This window comes from Plectropomus leopardus, chromosome 11 (assembly GCF_008729295.1).
Source record: "Plectropomus leopardus isolate mb chromosome 11, YSFRI_Pleo_2.0, whole genome shotgun sequence".
Lineage (NCBI taxonomy): Eukaryota > Metazoa > Chordata > Actinopteri > Perciformes > Serranidae > Plectropomus > Plectropomus leopardus.
Window position 1 is genome coordinate 3,646,336 of NC_056473.1, and position 20,537 is coordinate 3,666,872.

Genomic DNA, 20,537 nt, shown 5'->3' on the forward strand with positions numbered 1-20,537 from the left:
CAAGTCAACATCCAGTGTCTCACTAAGATGGGACATCCTTTTTCCAACTTATTTAGATTAAATCAAAACAAAGCAGTAAAACTTTTATAGTGTGACAGTTGATTAAATGATTTTTAGTGATGTGTTCTTTTTGAATAGTTGGTTTAGTCAGTCTAGTTTTACTCTTCTTTTCCTAAGTCCAAAGGCTAGTTTTGGAAACTCTGATGTGCTCTTGCACCTATTTGTAGGGCTGCTATAAATAGGCCCCTACTGGCAACACATGCGCATCTATGATAGGCAGTTACAGAGATTTTCTTCACAGACTCTGGCTCCAAAGCAACACTGACAACATCTCAATGGTAAGTTGAAAATTGTACCTGGCTTTAAGTTGACCGAAAAACACCTGAATTCTAATCCTAAGACATACAAGTCAATAACATGTCTTTGGTTTGTGTTTGACCACTAACAGTCCTTCCACAACCTGATAGCTGATCCTATTTATAACTTGCTCCAATGCAAAGTACTTTGCTTGGTCAGAAAGGACAACCATTGAGTCTCAACTGGGTGTCTGACTTTTGTGTGAGCAAAGAGTATATCTTAATTTTTATTTCATGAGCTTCCAGCAAGTTCTGTTACCATTCTGATGCATTTTTTCTTTTCTTCTCCAGGGGCTTGTACATGGATAACACCATCAAATTTGAGCCTTGAACTCTGACAAACTGTGGACGTGAACACAGAGTAGCTTCACACTGTGGGTGACACATTTTCCTTGGATATTACTTTTTTTTGTGAATTACTTCTGTGGACGATGACTTCCAGAAGACCAATGACACGCTCTTTCTCTGGAAATGGGAGGCAAAGCAGCTTCAGCGAAGAGGAGGGCAGCTCTTCCAATGGCCGCCCAGAGAGCCGCAATCCTTACCTCTCCAACGTTAGGCCTGAAACCAGGTAGACACCCTCATTAATCATTTTTGCTTCTTCTGAAGCAGATTTGAATTTAAAAAAGCAGATTTTTTTTTAAAAATTTTTAAAAAAAAAAGATTTTTTTTGTATGGTGGTGGAGAGAAAAACATCTTTGTCAGGTAGATCAAGTTATATCAAGCACAAAACATTAAATTTATGTTTGCATTTCAAATTGTTTTGCTGAAAAGAGTGAATGATGAAGCTAGGTGTTCAAAATTCACATTTATCATTTCAATTATGCGTTTTTCTTCCTTCAAATCTACAAACCAAGGAAGTTCTCCTTTTTTCAAAGAAGAGGGCAGTTATGAAACTATTTCATTTAGGTGGGTCATATATATATACATATAAGCAGATCTTAATCAATTATTGACATTCCTTCATTTGCCTCCTCTCTGAATAGCTATTCAAGGTATTCTCACTACAGGCCAACGAGGTAATCCACACTTTTAAAACATTCCTCCCAACTAACATCTTAACCACAAAAACTGGTTTTCTCCAAGAATGAAACCTACACACGCTTGAACTGTAATGTAAGTGTCCGGTTTGTCCAATGCTGCGTTCAGTTTTCAGTGATGAACATCGGTCTTAGTGTTGGATTTACAACTTTGTTTTTGCTTGACATCTCACAAGTCTTTGTCACTCTGCCACACCCGTCACTACCACAAATTTCCATTAACATCCTTTTTCTTAATAAAGCAAGTCATTGGAATGTACTGCAAAGAGAGGAAGAGGTGAAATGAAACAGAAGAATAAAACTTTCTATGAATTGACTCTAATACAGTAGTGTTTGCTTCCAGGAGCACATTGTGCAGTGTCATGGCTCAGCTTACCGAGGACATCCAGCCGTCCTTTGAGACCACCTTGAAATCAAAAGCAGTGTCCGAAAACTGCAATGTGAAGTTCACTTGTGTGGTAACAGGTAGGCCTGTTCATTTTTCGTGCCCCAGCTTGTTGTTTGTTGGAATAAATGAAACTTTTCAGATTGTTTTTGATGTTAAGAGATGGGATGTGACTAATCTGAAAACAAAAGACAGATTTTGTTTAGAAAGCACCAAATGAACTGGGGTTTTTTTTCCCCAAGGTACACCTTAAAGATAACAGACCATATGACATTCAAACTGGTTTTTCGGGAGGTTTTTCTGGCACGCCGATTGGACGGGTGGGGCCATTCAACAGCTGCAGCTGTTCCAGCAGCTGTTACATCACAAACATGATGCAACAGACTAAAACACATGCCAAAGCTACAAGAGTGATGCTGTAAAGAGTCCTACATAAAATATTTATTCCAAACATGGGTGAATTATGAGATAGTTGGCCCCTGGGCACAAGTATGTGAAAGGCCCCGCCACATCTGCTTACACAGGAACAAGACACAAAGACTTTGTAGTGGTTTTGCCTCTTTTGTTGTTGTTGTTTGCAACTCTTTGTAATTGTTTTGTGTCTCTGTTATTTTGTGTCTCTCTGTGGTTGTTTTACCTGTTTTTGTAGTCATTTTGTGTCTCTCCTTGGTTGTTTTGCCCGTTTTTGTAGTCATTTAGTGTCTCTTTGTGGTAATTTTGTGTCTCTTTGTAGTCATTTTATGTCTCTCTCTGGGTGTTTTTTGTCCTTTTTTGTACCTATTTGTTTCTCTTTGTGGTCATTTTTTGCCCATTTTTATAGCTAATTGTGTCTCTGTGGTTATTTTGTGTAGTTTTGTGTATCTTTGTGGTCATTTTGAGTCTCTCCGTGGTTGGTACGTGTTGATTTGAGGGACATTTGCTAGTGAAGGTCGAAGGGCCCCCTAAGACTGGGTCTGTGAGCCTGTGCACCCTGGGCCCCATAAGTGTAAACAGTCAGTTATTACAAATATTAAAAGATAACACTCTGTGGTATTGAGAGTGTGATGTTTATAACCCAGAGGCCATCTTTTCATTTAAGTGTATCCATGTCTTTAGGTTACCCAGCTCCAGAACTGAAATGGTATAAAGATGATATGGAAATGGACCGGTATTGTGGACTCCCAAAATATGAAATTCGTCGGAACGGAAAAACCCACACCCTCCATATTTACAAGTATGTAACACAAACTTGCAAGAATTATGTATCTGTTACAAATTATTAGAAATTGAGCTTTTTGTTGTTTTTTGTAGGTAAGTGTAACACTTTCAGCACTAACAAAACTAACAAGTGTTTCTGTTTTTAGCTGCACATTGGATGATGCAGCCATCTATCAGGTCTCAGCCAGCAATAGCAAAGGTATTGTCTCCTGCTCTGGTGTTTTGGAGGTTGGCACCATGAACGAGTTCCAGATCCACCAGAGGTTCTTTGCCAAGTTGAAGCAGAAAGCAGAAAAGAAAAAGAAAGATATGGAGGAGCAGACTAAGAAGGAGGATAAAGAAAACATTCAGAAAGACAAACCACAGGGTAGCCCAGAACGTCCTCCAAGGAAGCGTCATGTCCCAACAACACAAGACAGTCCATTGGTCAAGGAGCCAGAGGCTGTGGAACAACTGGAAGTCGCTGCAGGACCTATTGGTATTAGATCTGAAGTTAAGGAAACACCCCCTGTGACCCCCAAAGATGTGGAGATTTCTCCATCTGAGGAAACACTGGCCAAAAAGAAAATAAAGATCTCAAATGGTGTGGATGCTGTGGTTAACAGTAGCAACAGTAGCACCAGCAACAGCAGCAGCAGAAGCCATATGATGGGGAACGGAGGGGAAAACTGTTATGACGGAGGGATTGGTTTGGCACAATTTCTGGCCGAGGCTCTCCAGGCCCAAGCTGCTGAAGAGAAACAGAATTCATCTCGAGGGGAGAAACCTAAAGAGATGGATATACCTAATGTAAGTGCTAACAGAGAGAAAGAAAGAGAGCAAGAGAGGATGCAAAAATTGATGGAAGAGCAAGAAAAAGCACGAGAGGAAGAGTATGAGAGAGAGAAATGGAGAGAAGAACTGGCCTTAGAGAGGGAGAGAGAAAGGGAAAGGGCTTTGGAGACGTCACATACAAAACATGAAGTCAAACATCACGGTAAGGCTCGTAAGGATCACGACCACCACCACATCCAGTCTTCCATCTCCTCTGTGCTCCACTCCGTCAAAGACTTCTTCTTTGGGAAGAGCAAGAAGGACTCTCACGATCACACTGAGAACAAGGAGAGGGAGTTTAGCCGCTCGCCTGCCTCAACGCCGCCATCATATCGGCTGCAACCAGAGCGTAATCAAGTGTGCAAGCCTCCCACGGAGGACTTTGTGCCTATGGAAGTAGATAAACCAAAGGAGCTTTCAGAAACTGTGAATGTAGAACAGTCAGTGTCACTGAAGCCACATGAACATAATCATGAAGACGGTGCTCAGCACACAGACCTGCCACCAGCTCATAAATTTCCACCTGAGAGCGTAGAGGAGTCAACAGGGCAGAGCGCCAAAGCGACTGATGGTGCTGCTGAGGCCATGGAAGTGTGTGTGGGGCCTGAGAGCAGCGGTCCAGGTGAAGAAACACCATTGTCCAGGCCTCATGTTCTCACTGAGGTATGTGCGGTGGTCTTGAGGGTCAGCCACTTGAGTTATATATAGACAGCATTTGTGTGACAAGATAATACAAGATGAGCTACTTCAGGGCCAAAGCCTGAACTGTGACACAGTTTAGGCTATGCGCTGTTGGTGGTTGCAAATGTGGTTGATAACAAGCATTTCTGACAACTCACAGTTAGATGTTATACTCATGGGAGAGTGGGGAAGAGTCAGACAATACAATCGCTTCAAAACATACAGCATAATATTGGTGAACAGCGAGCGCTGGAGTGAGTCATTCTAGTCATGTGGCCATGTAAGCGCAAAGCCAAACAAGATAGTGTGGGAGAAATAAGCTACCATAGGAACTGAGCAACTTGCACTCAATAGGTGAGGGGGTGGGGGATGTTGTGGATGTACACTGCACACTGTAAGATAGGATGGGGAATATCTCAGATGTTGGCTGCGATGAGTGGGACACCAGTGCGTCAGAGATCATGATGAAACCTGAATGTCAGAAGTGGTTCTCACGTTACAAACAGGGCTTTGCATGACAGACAGCCGTTTGGTCTGGATGAGCGGGAGTAGAGTGCGGCAGGTCTCAGCATGAAAGGAGGGCCTCGTCACATTGAACACATTCCTCACTGCCCCCCACCCCTCTACATCTTAAAATAAACCTCTTCCTCATTAAGAGGAGAGAGAGGAAGGCAGCACTTCTGTCGTCTCAGTGCTCAGCTTGGAGAATTGTTTTATGTCTGTCATGTGTGGACAATTAGGAGCAGATCATGCTATGATTAATGTGCTGTACTGTGTACACCCATACAGTAAGAGACCTGATAGGCATGGTGACACTATCTCTTTTGCTTTGTTTGGGTTTGCACTGATTCACTTAAGTTTGATCATATGACTGAGCAGCATTGAGGAGGCTACTTTGAAAGCATAGCCTTGCAAGTTAACAATTAGTTTGCACTTGAGGAAGTTGATCTACAGCAAAGAGTCCAGGTGGCACCAAAGAGGATAACTCAGTTAGCCAGGTAGTTTCTAAAATAGCATGTAGCAACTTCTCTGAAAATTTCATATGGATAGCAATAATCAATACTTTTGACTAACTGTAATTAAAGAAGCAGTAATACAATACAAACATTTCCTGTTATGGCCCAAAATATTGTTTTATTAGTACACAAAAATGGCAAAAAATATTTGAAAACTATGTTCTTATGTTACCCAAGCATGACCATGGTTCTTCATCTGAAGCCTGGCCTATAGGTTTTCTTCACAAATTATAAGATAAAAATAAAAAGATTCATCTTTAAAGTTCTCAAATATTACATGAAAGTCTTTTTAGATAAGATAATTTTGTCACTGTTGTATCCAGAGTGACATGCATTATAGTTACAGTTAAATACTCTATATGGGCATGTTAATGAAAATACACAGAAGTAATGGCCAAACCTTACAAACATGCATTTTCAAAACAGATGGATTTAGTTGTAAATATAAAAAAAACAAAACAAATGTTAGTGACTAAATTGATATTTCTGATTCAGTGTATTATTGTTCAGTTTGCCTTTTTGTGAGAGGAAAGAATGCTGAGAAATTCTGAAATCTTCTGTTTTAGATATTTGTATGTAAATGTGCTGTTTTGTTCTGCTTGTTGTGAATGAAACACAGTAGATGTAGTTAATTTTATTTTGTCCATTCACATCCACTTTTTTGGTGCACAGTGGCTTGTGGAAAAAGGAAGTAAACATTATCCACCTGCAGAGCAACTGTTAAGCCATAATGTGGAACTACAACTGTGCCTTTGCTGTGGTGGTGGTATAATGTAAGGCCTTGTGAACTACTCATTGGAGGAAGTCAAACAATGCATGCTAATAGTGTTTTCTCACATAAATGTGACACCTATTTACACCCGGAGGTGTAGTGATGACCACAACTTCATTTTTAGAATTTGACACTAGTTCCCTTCCATCGAAAGCAGCAACTTCTTTTTTTCTTGGTAGTCACTGCTGGCTGGCTGATCGTGTTGTCACGAGGCAGCATGTGGCGTCATCACTCTTCTGCATTCATTTTTATGGTGTGAAGAGCAAAAACAAGGGCAGTGAGGAGAAACACCCAGCAACACTTCTATATGTGGCTTGTAGCTTTACCTATAACTCCCCTCTTTGGTTTCATGCACACCTACATTGAAGATACTGTTTTAGTTTAGATTCCTCAACAGCTTCATCATGACAACAGATTTATACAAATCATGTATGTAATGAATGTTGTTTAAGGCCAAGTTATTACTGACTGCTAAACAAGTTATTTGTGTAAACAGTCCATCTGAGTCGACCATTTGGGAAATCCCCTATCTGTGTTTCAACATAAGAGGCAGGTTGTATAAGTACTTCTAGCTCAGTTTAATTGCTTAAATTGTAGACATAAAAGTAAGCATAAAATGTGTGTTCAGTTAGGGCTTAATTCAGAAAATTTTAAACCAAAAAGATAAACCCTATCTGGTTTCCCATGGATCCTTAAAAAGTCTTAAAAGGCATTAAATTAATTCATCTAAAAATAAGGCCTGAATTGGCAATAAAATGTCTTAAATCAATCTTTCTGGAAAATGCTAAGCTTTTGAAATTAGGATTTTATTCATCTTTTTTTTCAGATGTTGCATTGTAAAATCTAAATAAGAATTGATAATATCTTTTTTTAAATAATTAATTGAATGCCTCTTGAATGAACATCACGCAGATCACGATAAACGAAAAAAGTCTTTTTTTTTCTCCCCAGCATTTGAGGTAGATTGTCTGACTTTTTAACCTGATTAAAAAGGTCAGGCTTTGTGTTAAAATAAAAGTTAAAGTTAAAAAGTTAAAAATTTGGGTGAAATTGCCCCTAACTCTCGGTTTATGTTTTTTTCTTCTCCTTCAATTTTGTTTATCGTAAAATTGGTCTTTTTTGTAAAAAAAAACAATATATATGTAAAAAGCTATATTCAAAGAATCACATTAATAAGGTACAATATTACAGATTTATGTTTTTGTTTTCGTTTTTTTAATTATTCCCCCTTTCCCTCTCTTCCCTCTCTTCTCCCCCATCCTCCAATCCCCTCCCTACTTATAAAGGCAAATAAATAGATTAAATAACATACCTAACTGTCAAGTTGAATTACAATCAAAGAGGTACTTAAAACAAACAAACAAACAAAAAAATACAATTTTTTAAAAAAAGAAGAGAAGAGAGAGAAAAAAAGAAAAGAAAAAAATATAAATAAATATATTTTTTTAAAAGGAGTCAACCGGTAGTACACAAGATCAACAAATGTCAACCTGTCAGCTTGGCCTACTCTAGTTTAATGGGATAGTTTGTAATGTTTCAAAATAGGAGATAAGAGGTTGCCAGTGCTGGTAGAATTTCTCAGCTGAACCACGGACAGAAAATCTTTTCCAGTTTCAGATATGACATCAAATCTAGCAACCAGGATGCGGTGAGCATTCTTCCCATAAAAGAAGAATTTGATGACAAGCAATTTATGAGGCAAAGGAAACTGCATTTCTTTCTTTGGCCATCATTCTAACATCCTTTCCGGGGATGCCAAAGATGGCGATCTGTGGTGATGGGGATAGAGTTAGTTTGAATACCTTGAACATAACATCAAAAAAAGATCTCCAGTATTCCATCAAACTTGGGAATGACCAAAACATGTTGGTTTCAGCGTCCTTGCACATGACATGAAGTAAAGAGGTTCCCTAAAATAGGCTGACAGGTCATAAAACACAAGACTTAGTCAGGTTGTTCCACATATTTTCCGAACTATTTATTGTCTACGTATCAGCTAGTAATTGATCAACTTAGTTTACACACGAGTGCTCTCCCTCTGACGGCCAATATAACACGGCATTGCATTGCACATCATGTTTGTCTTGTCACTGCTCATGCTTCTGTTGATTTATGGCAGAAAAACATCTCTCAGTCTAAAATTGTCGGAAGTGTCAAAGTTCACTGCAGTAAGTCTGCTGTAACGATCTTCTCAAAAATACTTTAAAGGTTGATGTGTAGTATTTAGTGGCATATAATGGCAGAAATAGAATATAATACAGTAAGAAGTGTATAATAAGCTAGGAATCATTGTGTTTTTTTTTTTCCTTAGAATGATCCCTTATGTCTACATAGGGGGCAGATCCTTATCCACAGGGTCCACCATGTTTCATCACCATGTTTCTATAGTAGCCCAGTAGGGAAAAAAAAATCAAACATTGGTTGTAGACAAGGCCATTCTCGTTTTCATGTTTTCATGGCGGCCACTGTAGTTAGCAGCCCCTCCAAACTGAGACAAACAGCCTCAGAAAAACATTGATTTTGATTTATTTATTTAACCTTTATTTAGCCAGAAAATCCTCTTGAGATGAAAACTCTTTTTCAAGAGTGTCCTGGCCAAGACTAACAACATGGAACATGTTGAACACAAAATCAAAATATACAATTCCAAAGCAACAATATAAAACACAAAAAGAACACAAAATAAAGTTACCACAAGGAAGGACTGAAAATGTTAATACATGCTATAAGTAAACCATAAAACCAAGACGATTAAAAGACAAGCTAGGATACACCCTCTACACATCAGCATGTAGAAGATAAAACACAAAAGTCCTGCAGCAGAGCTTTGAAACAGCTTTGAGGAACCAGAGTTCAAGTCTTTCTGCAGAAGATTCTACATATATGGAGCTGTATACATACAAGCTCTGTTGCCAAACTCTATACAAACCCCTAGCTATAGACAATAAGAACAAGTTCTGTGAGCAGAGAGCATAGCCATTTTCAAATTTTTGCTTAATGTAGACACATAAATATGCTGGAAGTAGGCCAAGAACAGCTTTTAACGTGAAAATGTTCGATTCAGTATTTTTACTGGTTTTATTCACCTGGTTCGTTTGTTTTTTAAAGGAAAAGACCATAACAGATCATTTGGTTTGCGGTAAAAACCTCCTGAACAAAGAACACTGAAAGAATCCTAACTGGGAGGTCACGATTGGCAAACGGTAGAAGTCTTAGCTGGTTTCACTAAATGCTACACGCTGCTACTTTCAACTCTCAAACAATACACTCATTGTTTTTTCCAGTAAAGCTGGGCATACACTGAATGATTTTAGAAATGTTGCTAATTTCAACTTATACTGTACGAGTAAATCGTCTGCGATGTAAGCCAAAGCTCATGAATCATGTGCGCACGCTGTCGTCAAGCCACAACTTGAGAGCTCACAATGTAGATGTAAAAACATCCCGTCAGCCGCTTTGGACCGTCCTTGCTGTTAACAATTGGCAATAAAGATTAGTTTGAAAGCAGTCCTGTGCCTGGTAAAAATATTATCAGGCAGCTGAAGAACATTGGCTATTTCCTGGCAACATTTCTCTCGTTCATATCGATCATGATAGTAGAAGGAAGAAACAACAAAGGCATGCATGCTGTTGCCACAGCTCCCTGCACATTTTCCGTCAAGCGTCATGTTGCCATGGTGTTTTGAGATTGGCATTGGGGAATCAACTCGTGGCTCTGCTTCAAATGTGCGCAGGCCTGCCTCTGCCATCCAAAATTTGTCGGGAATTCATCCAACAGCCATTTGGATCCTTGCTCCCCCATGTACACTGCACGGCAAACGACGCCTGACGAGGCTAAAATTCAGCCCAACTCTAAAATGAGTCATGCAGCTCAAAATTGGGTCAAAAACAGACTAAAATCGTACAATTTATACTTGGCTAAAGTAACTCTTTGCCACAACAATCAGACTGTTGACATTATTTGCATGCATAAGAATTAAAACCAGCCGTGTAAGATGTGTGCATGTTTATAAAGTTCATTGTGAATGACAAACACAGCTGAAGCTGCCAATGCAATGAGGCACTAAATTGCTTTATTTGTTTACTTTCCATCAGGCTGTAGAGAAAGATTCTCAGATAGTATCAGTCACCAAAGAGGTTCCTGAGCACCAGCAAGAATGTGTGGTGGTTTCATCACAGCTGAATCACCAGGGTGTGAAAGATGAGTCTTCACCCAGGGAAGAAGTTTTGCTACAGACCCAAGCCCCCTACAAAGAGGAATCCCCACCCACATCCACCCTCACAAGTCTGGAAGAAGTCCGGACTCCCCCTTGCAATTTTATCTCGGCATCAGACAGCCACAGCCTTGGAGAAGCACCCCCTGAAATTTTACAAGAAGAGAAGATGACTGTTAATAAGATGGGCAGAGATGATGACCATGAGACAGAGGAGAGCCCTTCCTCCAATCAGTTATGTGAGGAAGAGAAAGCTGAAGTGAAAGCAAACAAACAGCCGTGCTCAGATATAAACAGATCTGAGATGACTGGATTAACATGTTCAATGGAAGAGAGAATAGAGGCAGATCAATCTAAAACACCAGATCAGGTGCTTTCTCCTCTGCCTGCAGAGGAAGCATATGGCGTAGAGAGCGAGAACATAAAAGAACAGGCTGAATGTACTTCACTGGTTCAGGAAATGAATGTAGGATTTCCGCCCGCTGTGGCCCCAGAGAGTTTAGAGAAGGGTGACCTAAAAATGCAACAAGAATGCACCTCTTCTATAGCACAGGAGAGCTCTGAAGGCCACAATGTTGGTACAATGGAGAATTCAAACACAGGTTTAAGAAGCAGTGAAGAGGGAAGGACATTGGAAGATATATTGATTTCTACTTTAGATTTAGAAGTTAATTTATCTGACAATCTAAAAACACAAGAGCGGGTGATTTCACCATGCGAAAGCACTGACGTAAAGAATGAGAGTTTACAGTTTGAGGGAGAGACGGAAAAGAAAATTTTAGTGATAGAGGAGTTGAATGAATCAAAGAAGCTCTTAGTAACACAAAACAATGGAGATAATGCTCATGTAACAGAAGAACACAGCAATGTTGCACATCAAGACAACAGCGACAAACAGCAGAGCCGGCCCTCAGTGAATATCCCACAAATTCAAATATCTATTATTGAAGACATCCTAGATATTACACCAACTGTGGCAGGCCCAAACCCAAATGAACACTTTACAATCCCCAAAATTGAAATAATGGAGCCTGAGCTCAAAGAGTGCACCCTGCCACTAACTATTTTGGCACTAAACAAGCAAGAGTCAGAGCCTGCCACTTTGCAAAAACATGACGCAATAATCCGAGAGCAGAGCGTGGCTGATTCTCCAAGTTTGTTGCCCACACAGAAAGGTATGCAAAGTAATAACAGCCTCTTACCTACAGAGAAAGAAAAGGAAGTTGCGCAATTAGATGACGAGACAAAAATGTTTGAGCAGCCACGCGTGAAAAGCAGTGAAGAGCTCCCCCACCAGGACTTTGCATCACTTCCTGTGATAAATGTTTCATGCACTGATGACAAGGAGGATGGTGTATTTGTGAACACCCATATTTCAGATAAGCAGGAGCCTTTCGAAACTCCAGCGGTGCCGTTGTTTGTGGTGCCACCGATTTCTGTCACTTGTCATGAAAGTGATTCTGGACCCAAACTTCCCACTCAGAGGGAGTGGACAGAAACAGAAACTTCTGCTGCCACGCAAAGGGAAGCAAAGCATCTTGTTGACATTAATAATACCACTTTGCCCGAGAAAAGTCAAAGAAGAAAAGAGGACTCAGAAGAAAGGTCAGAAAATAGTATGAAAGAAAACACCCCCTCTATTCTATATGAAGCTCTTGTACCAAAAGTCAGAGATAGTGTGCCATCATTCAGTATAACAACAGAAGACAATATTGTCCCTGAAATCTCAAAGATAAAACCCCTTAAGGAGGCCAAAATTGAGAATTCTGTGTCCACTGAGGATGTTCAAAGAAACAGATCATCTGTTGAGAGACTCTGCTCTAAACCCCCCACACATCCATCACTGAGTCCGGCCAGTCTCCGCAAATTTATGTCCAAAGCTGCTCCAGACTCCGATGTGAACACCGTCGGTGACCGTCAGAGTGACAAGGCAGACGAAGACCTGAGCGGAGGCTCAACACCAACATCATCCCTCTCCTGTGAGAGCAGTCCCCGTCTGAAGCGCAGAGACAGTCTGTCCCTCATACGCTCCGCCACGCCTGAGGAGCTGGCCTCTGGAGCTCGCCGCAAAATCTTCATCCCAAAAGCTAAAGATGATGGAGAGGGAGCAGTGCTTGGTGCGCTGGATGCTCCAGGCAAGAAGGAGACCCCCTACATGTCACCCAGCCAGGCTCGCAGGGCAGCATTACTACAAGCTCCCACAGGACAGAATACCCCACCAATGGAGAGGCGCTCTCCGCTGCTGATCCGCAGGAAGGCCACCTTAGAGGTGCCAAAAGTCGTGGAGGAGACTCCCAAAGAAGAGCCAGTCATCAAACAAGAGGAGAAACCAGCTGAAAAGAAGCGGGACCCTTTGAAAGGTAAGAATCAATCTGCTGTCAAGATATGATGTTGCAGGGACAAGTTGTGCACGTTTCAAGTTAGAGCTGCATCCACTTGTTTACACAGTGTCAGAGCTTGTTTACACAATAACTCACTTATCATCTTACTTCACTTAATATAACCCAGAAAATGTATATAAATACAATATGGGCTCTGCAGGAGAGGTGTGGACTCAAATCACATGACTTGGACTGGAGTCACAAATTTGATGACCTTAAACTTGTACTGGTTTATAGTGTTATAGTCTATGAAAGTGTGCTGTCAGCAGAAATCACTCAAAACTCAAAGTTTAGGATTTGGGACTTGACTTGGGACTAGTCAGTTCTGACTTGGGACTAGAGTCGAGACTTCAGTGCAAAGGCTTGAGACTTGCTTGAGACAAAACAATGACTTAGTAGATTAACAAGTGATTAGCTGTTGAATGGCACTCTGCAGTGTACCATGTTTGACTTTTTGACCAAATATCACAAAACTACAATACATATGTTTTTGTGAAATACTTGGCATAGTTTTTTACTTTGTCAACACACACGTCAGACTAGTGCTTGGGGACGTGGAAACATTAGAAAGTCTCCTCTCTCCAGTACAGTATATATTTACCTTGGGCCCCCTCCCTCTCTCACACACCAACAGCTCCACAGGTCATCCGTAAGATCAGGGGAGAGCCATTCCCGGATGCCTCCGGACACCTGAAGCTGTGGTGCCAGTTCTTCAACGTGCTCAGTGACTCCACCATTAAGTGGTTCAGAGATGAGGAGGAAATTCTAGAGGTGAAGAGAAGGTAAATCCCTGCTTATCTTACAGCGTCAACACCACTCTAACCACCTGTAACACAAATCAATAGCAATGTCACATACTTGTCACCTGTTTTCCCGCTACTATTGTTTTGAGGATTTCCCACAGACATGACTGATAAATCTGGTTCCAAATGTGAAACAATAATGCTACAAGGATGAACCGGACTTATTTGGGCCACAGAGTGCATCCCATGGCCTTCTGTCATTCTCATATTCACACTGCAGAGACGTCCAGCTCATGTGACTGTGAGCCCCACAGCTGTGACACAGAGAGGTGAATCTCTGGCTAGACACAGAAACTGTAACCTGACACAGTATTTTTCCCATCTCCAGGGGGCATTAAAAGTCTATATATGTGCTATTGGCTGCTGTGTCAGCACACTGCAGCCACACAGCTCGGCCATCTGTCTCACACTGACACCTTGTGGGTTGTTGTTGCATCTTTGATGTTTGGTACAACTCAGTGTGTTGTGTTTCATGATTATGTTTTGCCCTTTTTTGTCCTCAAGTGGAGGAGATGAAACGCAAGTGGCACTGGCTGTTGTTCTGGCATCCAGCCTTGACTGTGGAGTATATGGCTGCTCAATCACAAATGAATATGGGTCTGACATCACTGACTTCCTGCTCAGCGAAGACAGTAAGATACAGTCTGCCTGGAGAAATCAAGTGTGAAATCAAAATCCTCTGTTATATAAATAATGCTTTCATGAGTCTTTCTGTTTTCTGTTTTACAGTTCTCTCTGAGATACTACTAAAAGATGATTTGGAAGGTACATTTTTCAGTTGCCTACGTTTTTTTGTTTATATTTTCTGTAAATGATTGCTCGTTGTAAGTACCTTAAAACTTAAACTTATAGCATGGGTTATTATTTGCTTAAATCATTGACCTCAACAGGCTTATATTTAAGACAGACATCCATATAGGACTGTCTTTTATTTCCTTTCACACAAAATTGTGACTCAGCAAAGATGGGAAAGACAATCAAATTATGTAATTTAACCCTTTGAAACCTTGAAGTTTAAAAAAAAAAAAAAAAACAGGAAAGAAGGTATTGAGCAACAAAAGAAGAAATGAAGTACAAGAAAACTACCTGAAAAAAATAAATAGATAAAGAGAAAGTAAGATAGATAGATAGATAGATAGATAGATAGATAGATTTGACCTGAAGTAAAAATATCAAGAATTAAAATAATTATGTAAAATCATTTTAAATATATATTTATGATGAATATGAATATAGTTCATCTGACATTTTTCCTTAGCTTTCTTAAAAATAGTCTACTAATCTCTTTTTTGTGTCTCTCTTGTTCATTGTGCCAATAATATTGTCTTCTCTGGTGCTCATGCTGTCAGTAAAATTAACTGAATGACTGTTTTGTGAAAATCTCACCAAACTAACATTATAAGTAGCATGTCCATATTCAAAAAAGTTTAAACAAGAGCACATATTGTATGCATGATCTAAGCAGCTAACTAAGGTTATCTCCAGCAGGTATCCAACAAACCAGTTTTATACATCCAAAGAACTACTACAAAAATGAACTGCATGATAACTGGGCCTCTAATTGAGACAGGCCTTTATTTGTCAAAATGTCTAGCCACACCCAGCAAGTAAAAGGGACTGGGCATCTAATTGGGAGTAGGCTTTTATTTCAAGTTCATGGTAAATGTTTCTGTTTTCTTTCAGTTGGAGAGGAGATCGAGATGACCCCGCTGCTGTTCACCAAAGGCCTTGCCGACTGCGGCAACTGGGGCGAAAAGTACTTTGGCCGCATCATGACCGAGACGGTGCAGATCGGGGGGGGTTGCGCTCACAAAGCCAGCAGAGTGAAGGTCATTTATGGCCTGGACCCCGTCTTTGAGTCTGGAAGCGCCTGCATCATCAAAGTTCAGAGCCCCATCGCTTACGGGACCACACAGGAGAACAACCTCGCAGAGAGAAATATACAGATAACTAAGCAAGTGAGTGGTGCATTTATTGTCTAAGAATCTTTGGCAAATAAATTCCTAGTGTTCATAATTGCAGTATGTTGATTTGTGTATTAAATTCTGCATTACCAGGAATGCAAAGTCCAAAACATGATTCGAGAATACTGCAAAATCTTTGCGGCTGAAGCAAGAGTTATTGAGAACTTTGGCTTTGCACTTGAGTAAGTCCCACACTTACAGTTGTGATAATTGATTCCTATTGAAATGTACAACACTGCTTGTGATAAACCCACTTTATGTTTGTTTTTCCCACAGAGTAATTCCTCAGTATCTGATGTACCGGCCTGCAAACTCTGTGCCGTATGCCACAGTGGAGGCTGACCTTTCAGGTGATTTCGTCCAGTACTGTACCATGGATCCTAAAGGCAAGCTGATTACACAAACTGCCTCTGAGGTGGAGCAGAAATGCAGCACCTTCCAGCACTGGATCCATCAGTGGACGCATGGCAATCTGCTGGTCACTCGGCTGGAGGGTAAGACACACATACACGGATATAATGAGCACAATAATTTATGTATTTCTGAGAATGGTAACACTAATAATCTTCTGTGATTTATTTTTGCAGGCGTTGAAGCAAAGATGACAAATATTAAAGTTGTGACCAAGTCAAAAGGGTTTGTATCTTACACATACAGCATCAGTGTGCATTAGGCATGAGCTAATACATTTAAAAGTACATTGTCTTCATTATTCCAAAGCAAAACCTTGAAATTGCTGAAGAAAATCTCTGCACACCTGAATGTGTGAAAGGTGCATCAGAGGAGGGAGCAATCTATAATCAAAGAGAGACACTCCTGCACACCGTTCTGCTTACTGTTGACATATTTATTTAATTTTAAAGAATGACGTTTCAGTGTAGCAGAGCTTCATCAGGTATGATGGCAGCATCAGAACTTCTCTACAGATATACAAACACAGAGACTGGCTCAATTCTTCAGTCATCCAGTCAGAGGACTGCTGAGACTGATCATCACCTGAAACTACTTTCCATCATCAGTCAGACAGTAGAGTTATTTGATTTATTTATTATTATTTTTCACAATAAATCACAATAGGCATTAAATATAGCTACATATAACTCTACAAGTCAAAACATAGTAAGTATCATCATTTATCATCCTACAATAAATACCCAAAAGCCCCTACCCACAAGACATGAGCATGTGAACAAATGGAGCAAACAGAATGAACACAAAATACATCACTGTCAGAAGTAAGCAGGACAATGTGCAGGACTTTTATCTTGGTCCAAAGCAAAACTAATAATATATATAATAACTATATCCTAATGTAAACTCTGTAAACTGTTTGTAACTGTTGTAGACAGCTTCCTGCTACTCTTGCACACATGTTCTAGCTCCTGAATTATCTAACTTTTGGAAATCTATTTTCCAAACTCACAATTTTTTTAGGCAGGTGATAGAGCCTGATCCTTTGATGGCCATATTCAGCGTCCTGGGAGAGGATAGTCCTTTTAAAGAAGCTCATAACAAGATTGCAGCTTTTATAATGTTATTAGTATGCAGTTTATCTTCCTAATAAGAAAAAGCTGCAACCTCCCAGTTACACATGAGAAATGACATTTGAGACCTAAAACTAAAAAAAGCTCAGGTTTATATTTTGGAGTTCTGCCAACAAATTTGAGAAAATGTGATGTCCCTTTCTGGACTCTGCTGAATCTAAGCTTTACATCTCCTGATAAGTAGCTTGAAGACCTCTGGTCATTGCCATTATTATTGGACACATTGCATCAGTGTTTTCTATTGGAATATATGGACTATAAAGTTGTTTCCTGTATCTCAGATACCAAGGACTAACAGAGCATGGCTCTCCTGAAGTGTTGGAACAGTTCCTGACACACCATCAGTGCAACTACTACTGTGGACTTCTTGGCCTGCGCCCACTTAAGACTCTGGAGCAGCAAAGCGGCAAGGTGAAGGGCTCCAGGAGCCCCTTGCTCAACCGCAAGTTGGGCTCACACAGCCCACAGATGCAGCGGAAAGGACACAGCCCTCAGATGTCTAGAAAGGCTAATTCTAGCCCAAAGGTGCCAAGAAAAGTTCAGGAGACGGAGGACAATTACGGCACCAAATCCAAAGCTGCAGAAACTGTTGGTGCTCTTGAAATGAGGTAGGAAAGATCACCTCCTCTGTGTCAAACAAGATTTTAGTGCTTTTAATGGTTTAGTATTACCTGCTGTTTCTTTCCAGTTACCAAAACCAGCAAGGACTTGAAGAGTGAGACATAGAAAAAAGAATAGTTTGTTGACCTGACGTATCATGACGAACTACTGTGAACCACTGCAAATTTTTTTTTTTGCGATGACAATAACAGTATGAGACATCCATCCTCCAGATACTTCGTTTTTGAAAGACTTATGAGAATGTTTTGAGCAATTGGTGCAGGTTTTTTAACCTCACAGACATCAAATGGCAAAGGCAGTGTTTTTAATTTGAACTGTATGAAAAGCAACACTGGGCCACATTAGAGTTGACATAAAACTATTAAATAGTTTGAAATGTCTTATCAGCTCTATGAGTGGAAAAACAACTCTCCAAGCAATATCTGTCAACTCATAACCATTACTGAAAACCCAACCATACTTCTCACTGTTAAAATTACAGTTTGAAGTTTTTGTCTTTGAATGAAGAGATTGCATCATTTTTATGATTTTATCTAATGAATTATGAAGAATTACACCACAGCCACAGCAGAGGTTGAGGTAATGTCTAAATATTAAACGCTGCATGTTCATCTGTGATGTACAGTATGTGTGAAGGACATGAGTTAATTTTAGAGATGTTATTTATGGCTTGCATTATTAATGCCTACGCAGCATTTCTTTACACAGCAAAGTTGAGCTCATGCTGTGTTATTACAGAACCCTTTTTAGATCACAGATGTTTGTGTGCACGTTGTTTTTGGTATTACTTTGCCGTTGTGTCTGTGTCTTTAGTAAGTCCTCTTGGAATATTTTACTTCATTTTAATATATGCTGGTGAACGCAAAGCAATGGGCAGTAAGGGACTTGCCAGTAAACTCTATGGTATGCTCATGCTCATTGACATGCAAATACACAAGTGTGTTCCCAGCAGTGAGGAAAGCTGCTGAATGAGTCCCACACTGTAATTTGGATGTGACCTTTGGACTATGGCATAAAAGCACACTGAACAAAATAGCTAAAATAGCAGACTCTGGACTTTCAGGAGCCCATTCATGACTAAGGAAGGCTCTCTGCAGGAAATCTGTAAAGTTTTATTGCAACTGGCAACCACCTTTACCACTGAACGTGTAAGCTGTGACAAGTATTCAGTTATCACTTGAGTTTGTACAGGTATGCAGGGTTAAATTCCAACAGTAGACAATTGCCTTTTACAAATAATAAAAAACTGACAAGAAATCTTTTAGAAATTCCGGTAATGGATTACTAGTTAATGATCAACAACAGCCTTCAAAGTCTTCCACTGTTAACTTCAGGTGCTGTTACTTTACATCACTGTACATGCATGACTGTTTATGACAGAAAAAATATTGACCAGCAAATGATAGTGAAAAGTCACTCATCTCCCAAACACCTAGAGCATAAGGTGACCAGGATTCAGACATAACAAAAGTACACATTAAAACCACAAAATATCTCCATACTGCTCAGCGGAAGTAAACCAAGTGTCTTTAAGCCCAGACTTGCCAAGCTGTTTTGAAAAACATCACTGGCACCATATTTTTATGCTGCGTTCCATTGTACTCTGAAAAAACGATATTCACTGGGAAAAAGTGCAATGGAACGACCATTGAAGTCGGGATTACAAATCAGAAACTCAGGCAAGATCCATGTAGACCGAGTTGGTCGAAATGCAGGACCTGTTTGCCAATTTTTATTTTAATGTAGAGTTTGTGTTGTGAAACGTGCTGTAACAACTTTGTAGTGGCATTTCCATTCAGTTAACTCGTGTTTGATAGAAGTCTTTGCGGCCATGGAGTAGCCTATGAGCCTACTCCTCCTGTCTCTTTAGCTACCTACATCAATGAATCTGCAGGTAGCCTACTGTACTGTAAGATCTAAAAGTCGGCAAAAAGTTTTGCAAAAACAAGTTTCTTGTGGGCATCCATGTTTTCTCGAGCAGATACACTGGAACGCATTTAGATCGGAAGTCGGAAAAACCGACATGGAACTATCAATTTCCGACTTGCAATTGAAAATTAGCACAGTAGTTCCAGGTGTGGGAGCCGTGTTTATGCACGCGTGCTCGAGACCAAGGAGAGCTCGCGGTATATCAAGGCCGGTGCTTACCTGCTACCTGGAGGCCTCCGCCGCACACCGACAGAGACTTATGAAGTTAGCAGCAAGCAACAAGTCAACAACATGGCTAAAATCAGGACGGCAGCAGCGTTTTACAAAAGAACCTGGCACATTGGAGCTTCAAATCGCTCAAGTTACTCTGGACGAGCAGTATGGAGACATTTTGTGGTTTTATTGTGTATTTTCAACGTTTGAATCCTGGTCACCATTTGCTACAGTCGTTTGGGAGATAAGTGCAGCGCTGTTTGCCCGCGAATCCCCGGCAGCGTTTTGTGGAATATAAAACTCGACTTTCCATCGTCATGAGGGTGAGTAGACAATGACTCAGTTTTCACTTTTGGGCGAACTGTTCCCTTAAAGCGTGGTGTCATGCAAGCAAACTGTATTGTGTTCATGTGTACATAAAGTCAAAGGGCTGAATATTTGAAGTAGTCTCAAGTAAAACTGTAAAAGTGAGACTTAGTGAATGGATCAGTGATTCAGAGAGAATAAGTGTTTACAATGTCTGCTGCCTTTATGTCACATCATGTCAGCAAATGTTTTTTTTTAATAAATATGTAAAACATTTGTGTCCAAGCACAGATCACATTTTC

At 40.2% G+C, this 20,537-nt stretch overlaps 1 protein-coding gene across 2 annotated transcripts; it reads left to right on the forward strand.

Annotated features, from left to right (window-relative positions):
* Positions 1–41: 41 nt before the first annotated feature.
* On the forward strand, positions 42–20,525 carry alpk3a (alpha-kinase 3a). Of its 2 annotated transcripts, XM_042495613.1 has the most exons (15): positions 42–338; positions 648–927; positions 1,343–1,375; positions 1,740–1,861; positions 2,877–2,994; positions 3,125–4,454; positions 10,356–12,834; positions 13,490–13,637; positions 14,163–14,290; positions 14,388–14,423; positions 15,342–15,616; positions 15,716–15,804; positions 15,899–16,116; positions 16,210–16,258; positions 17,448–20,525. In XM_042495613.1, the coding sequence occupies exons 2-15, from the start codon at positions 788–790 to the stop codon at positions 17,776–17,778; spliced, it is 5,496 nt and encodes a 1,831-aa protein (XP_042351547.1). In that variant the 5' UTR covers positions 42–338; positions 648–787; the 3' UTR covers positions 17,779–20,525. The 2 variants fall into 2 exon arrangements, with proteins under 2 accessions (XP_042351547.1, XP_042351548.1); XM_042495614.1 differs by lacking the exon at positions 1,343–1,375.
* The last annotated feature ends 12 nt before the right edge of the window (positions 20,526–20,537 follow it).

Coding starts and splice junctions, on each gene's coding strand:
- alpk3a (XM_042495613.1), top strand. CDS start 788: ATGACTTCCAGAAGACCAATGACACGCTCTTTCTCTGGAAATGGGAGG. Junction 1,862..2,876: donor GTTCACTTGTGTGGTAACAG/GTAGGCCTGTTC, acceptor CCATGTCTTTAG/GTTACCCAGCTCCAGAACTG. Junction 13,638..14,162: donor ATTCTAGAGGTGAAGAGAAG/GTAAATCCCTGC, acceptor TTTGTCCTCAAG/TGGAGGAGATGAAACGCAAG.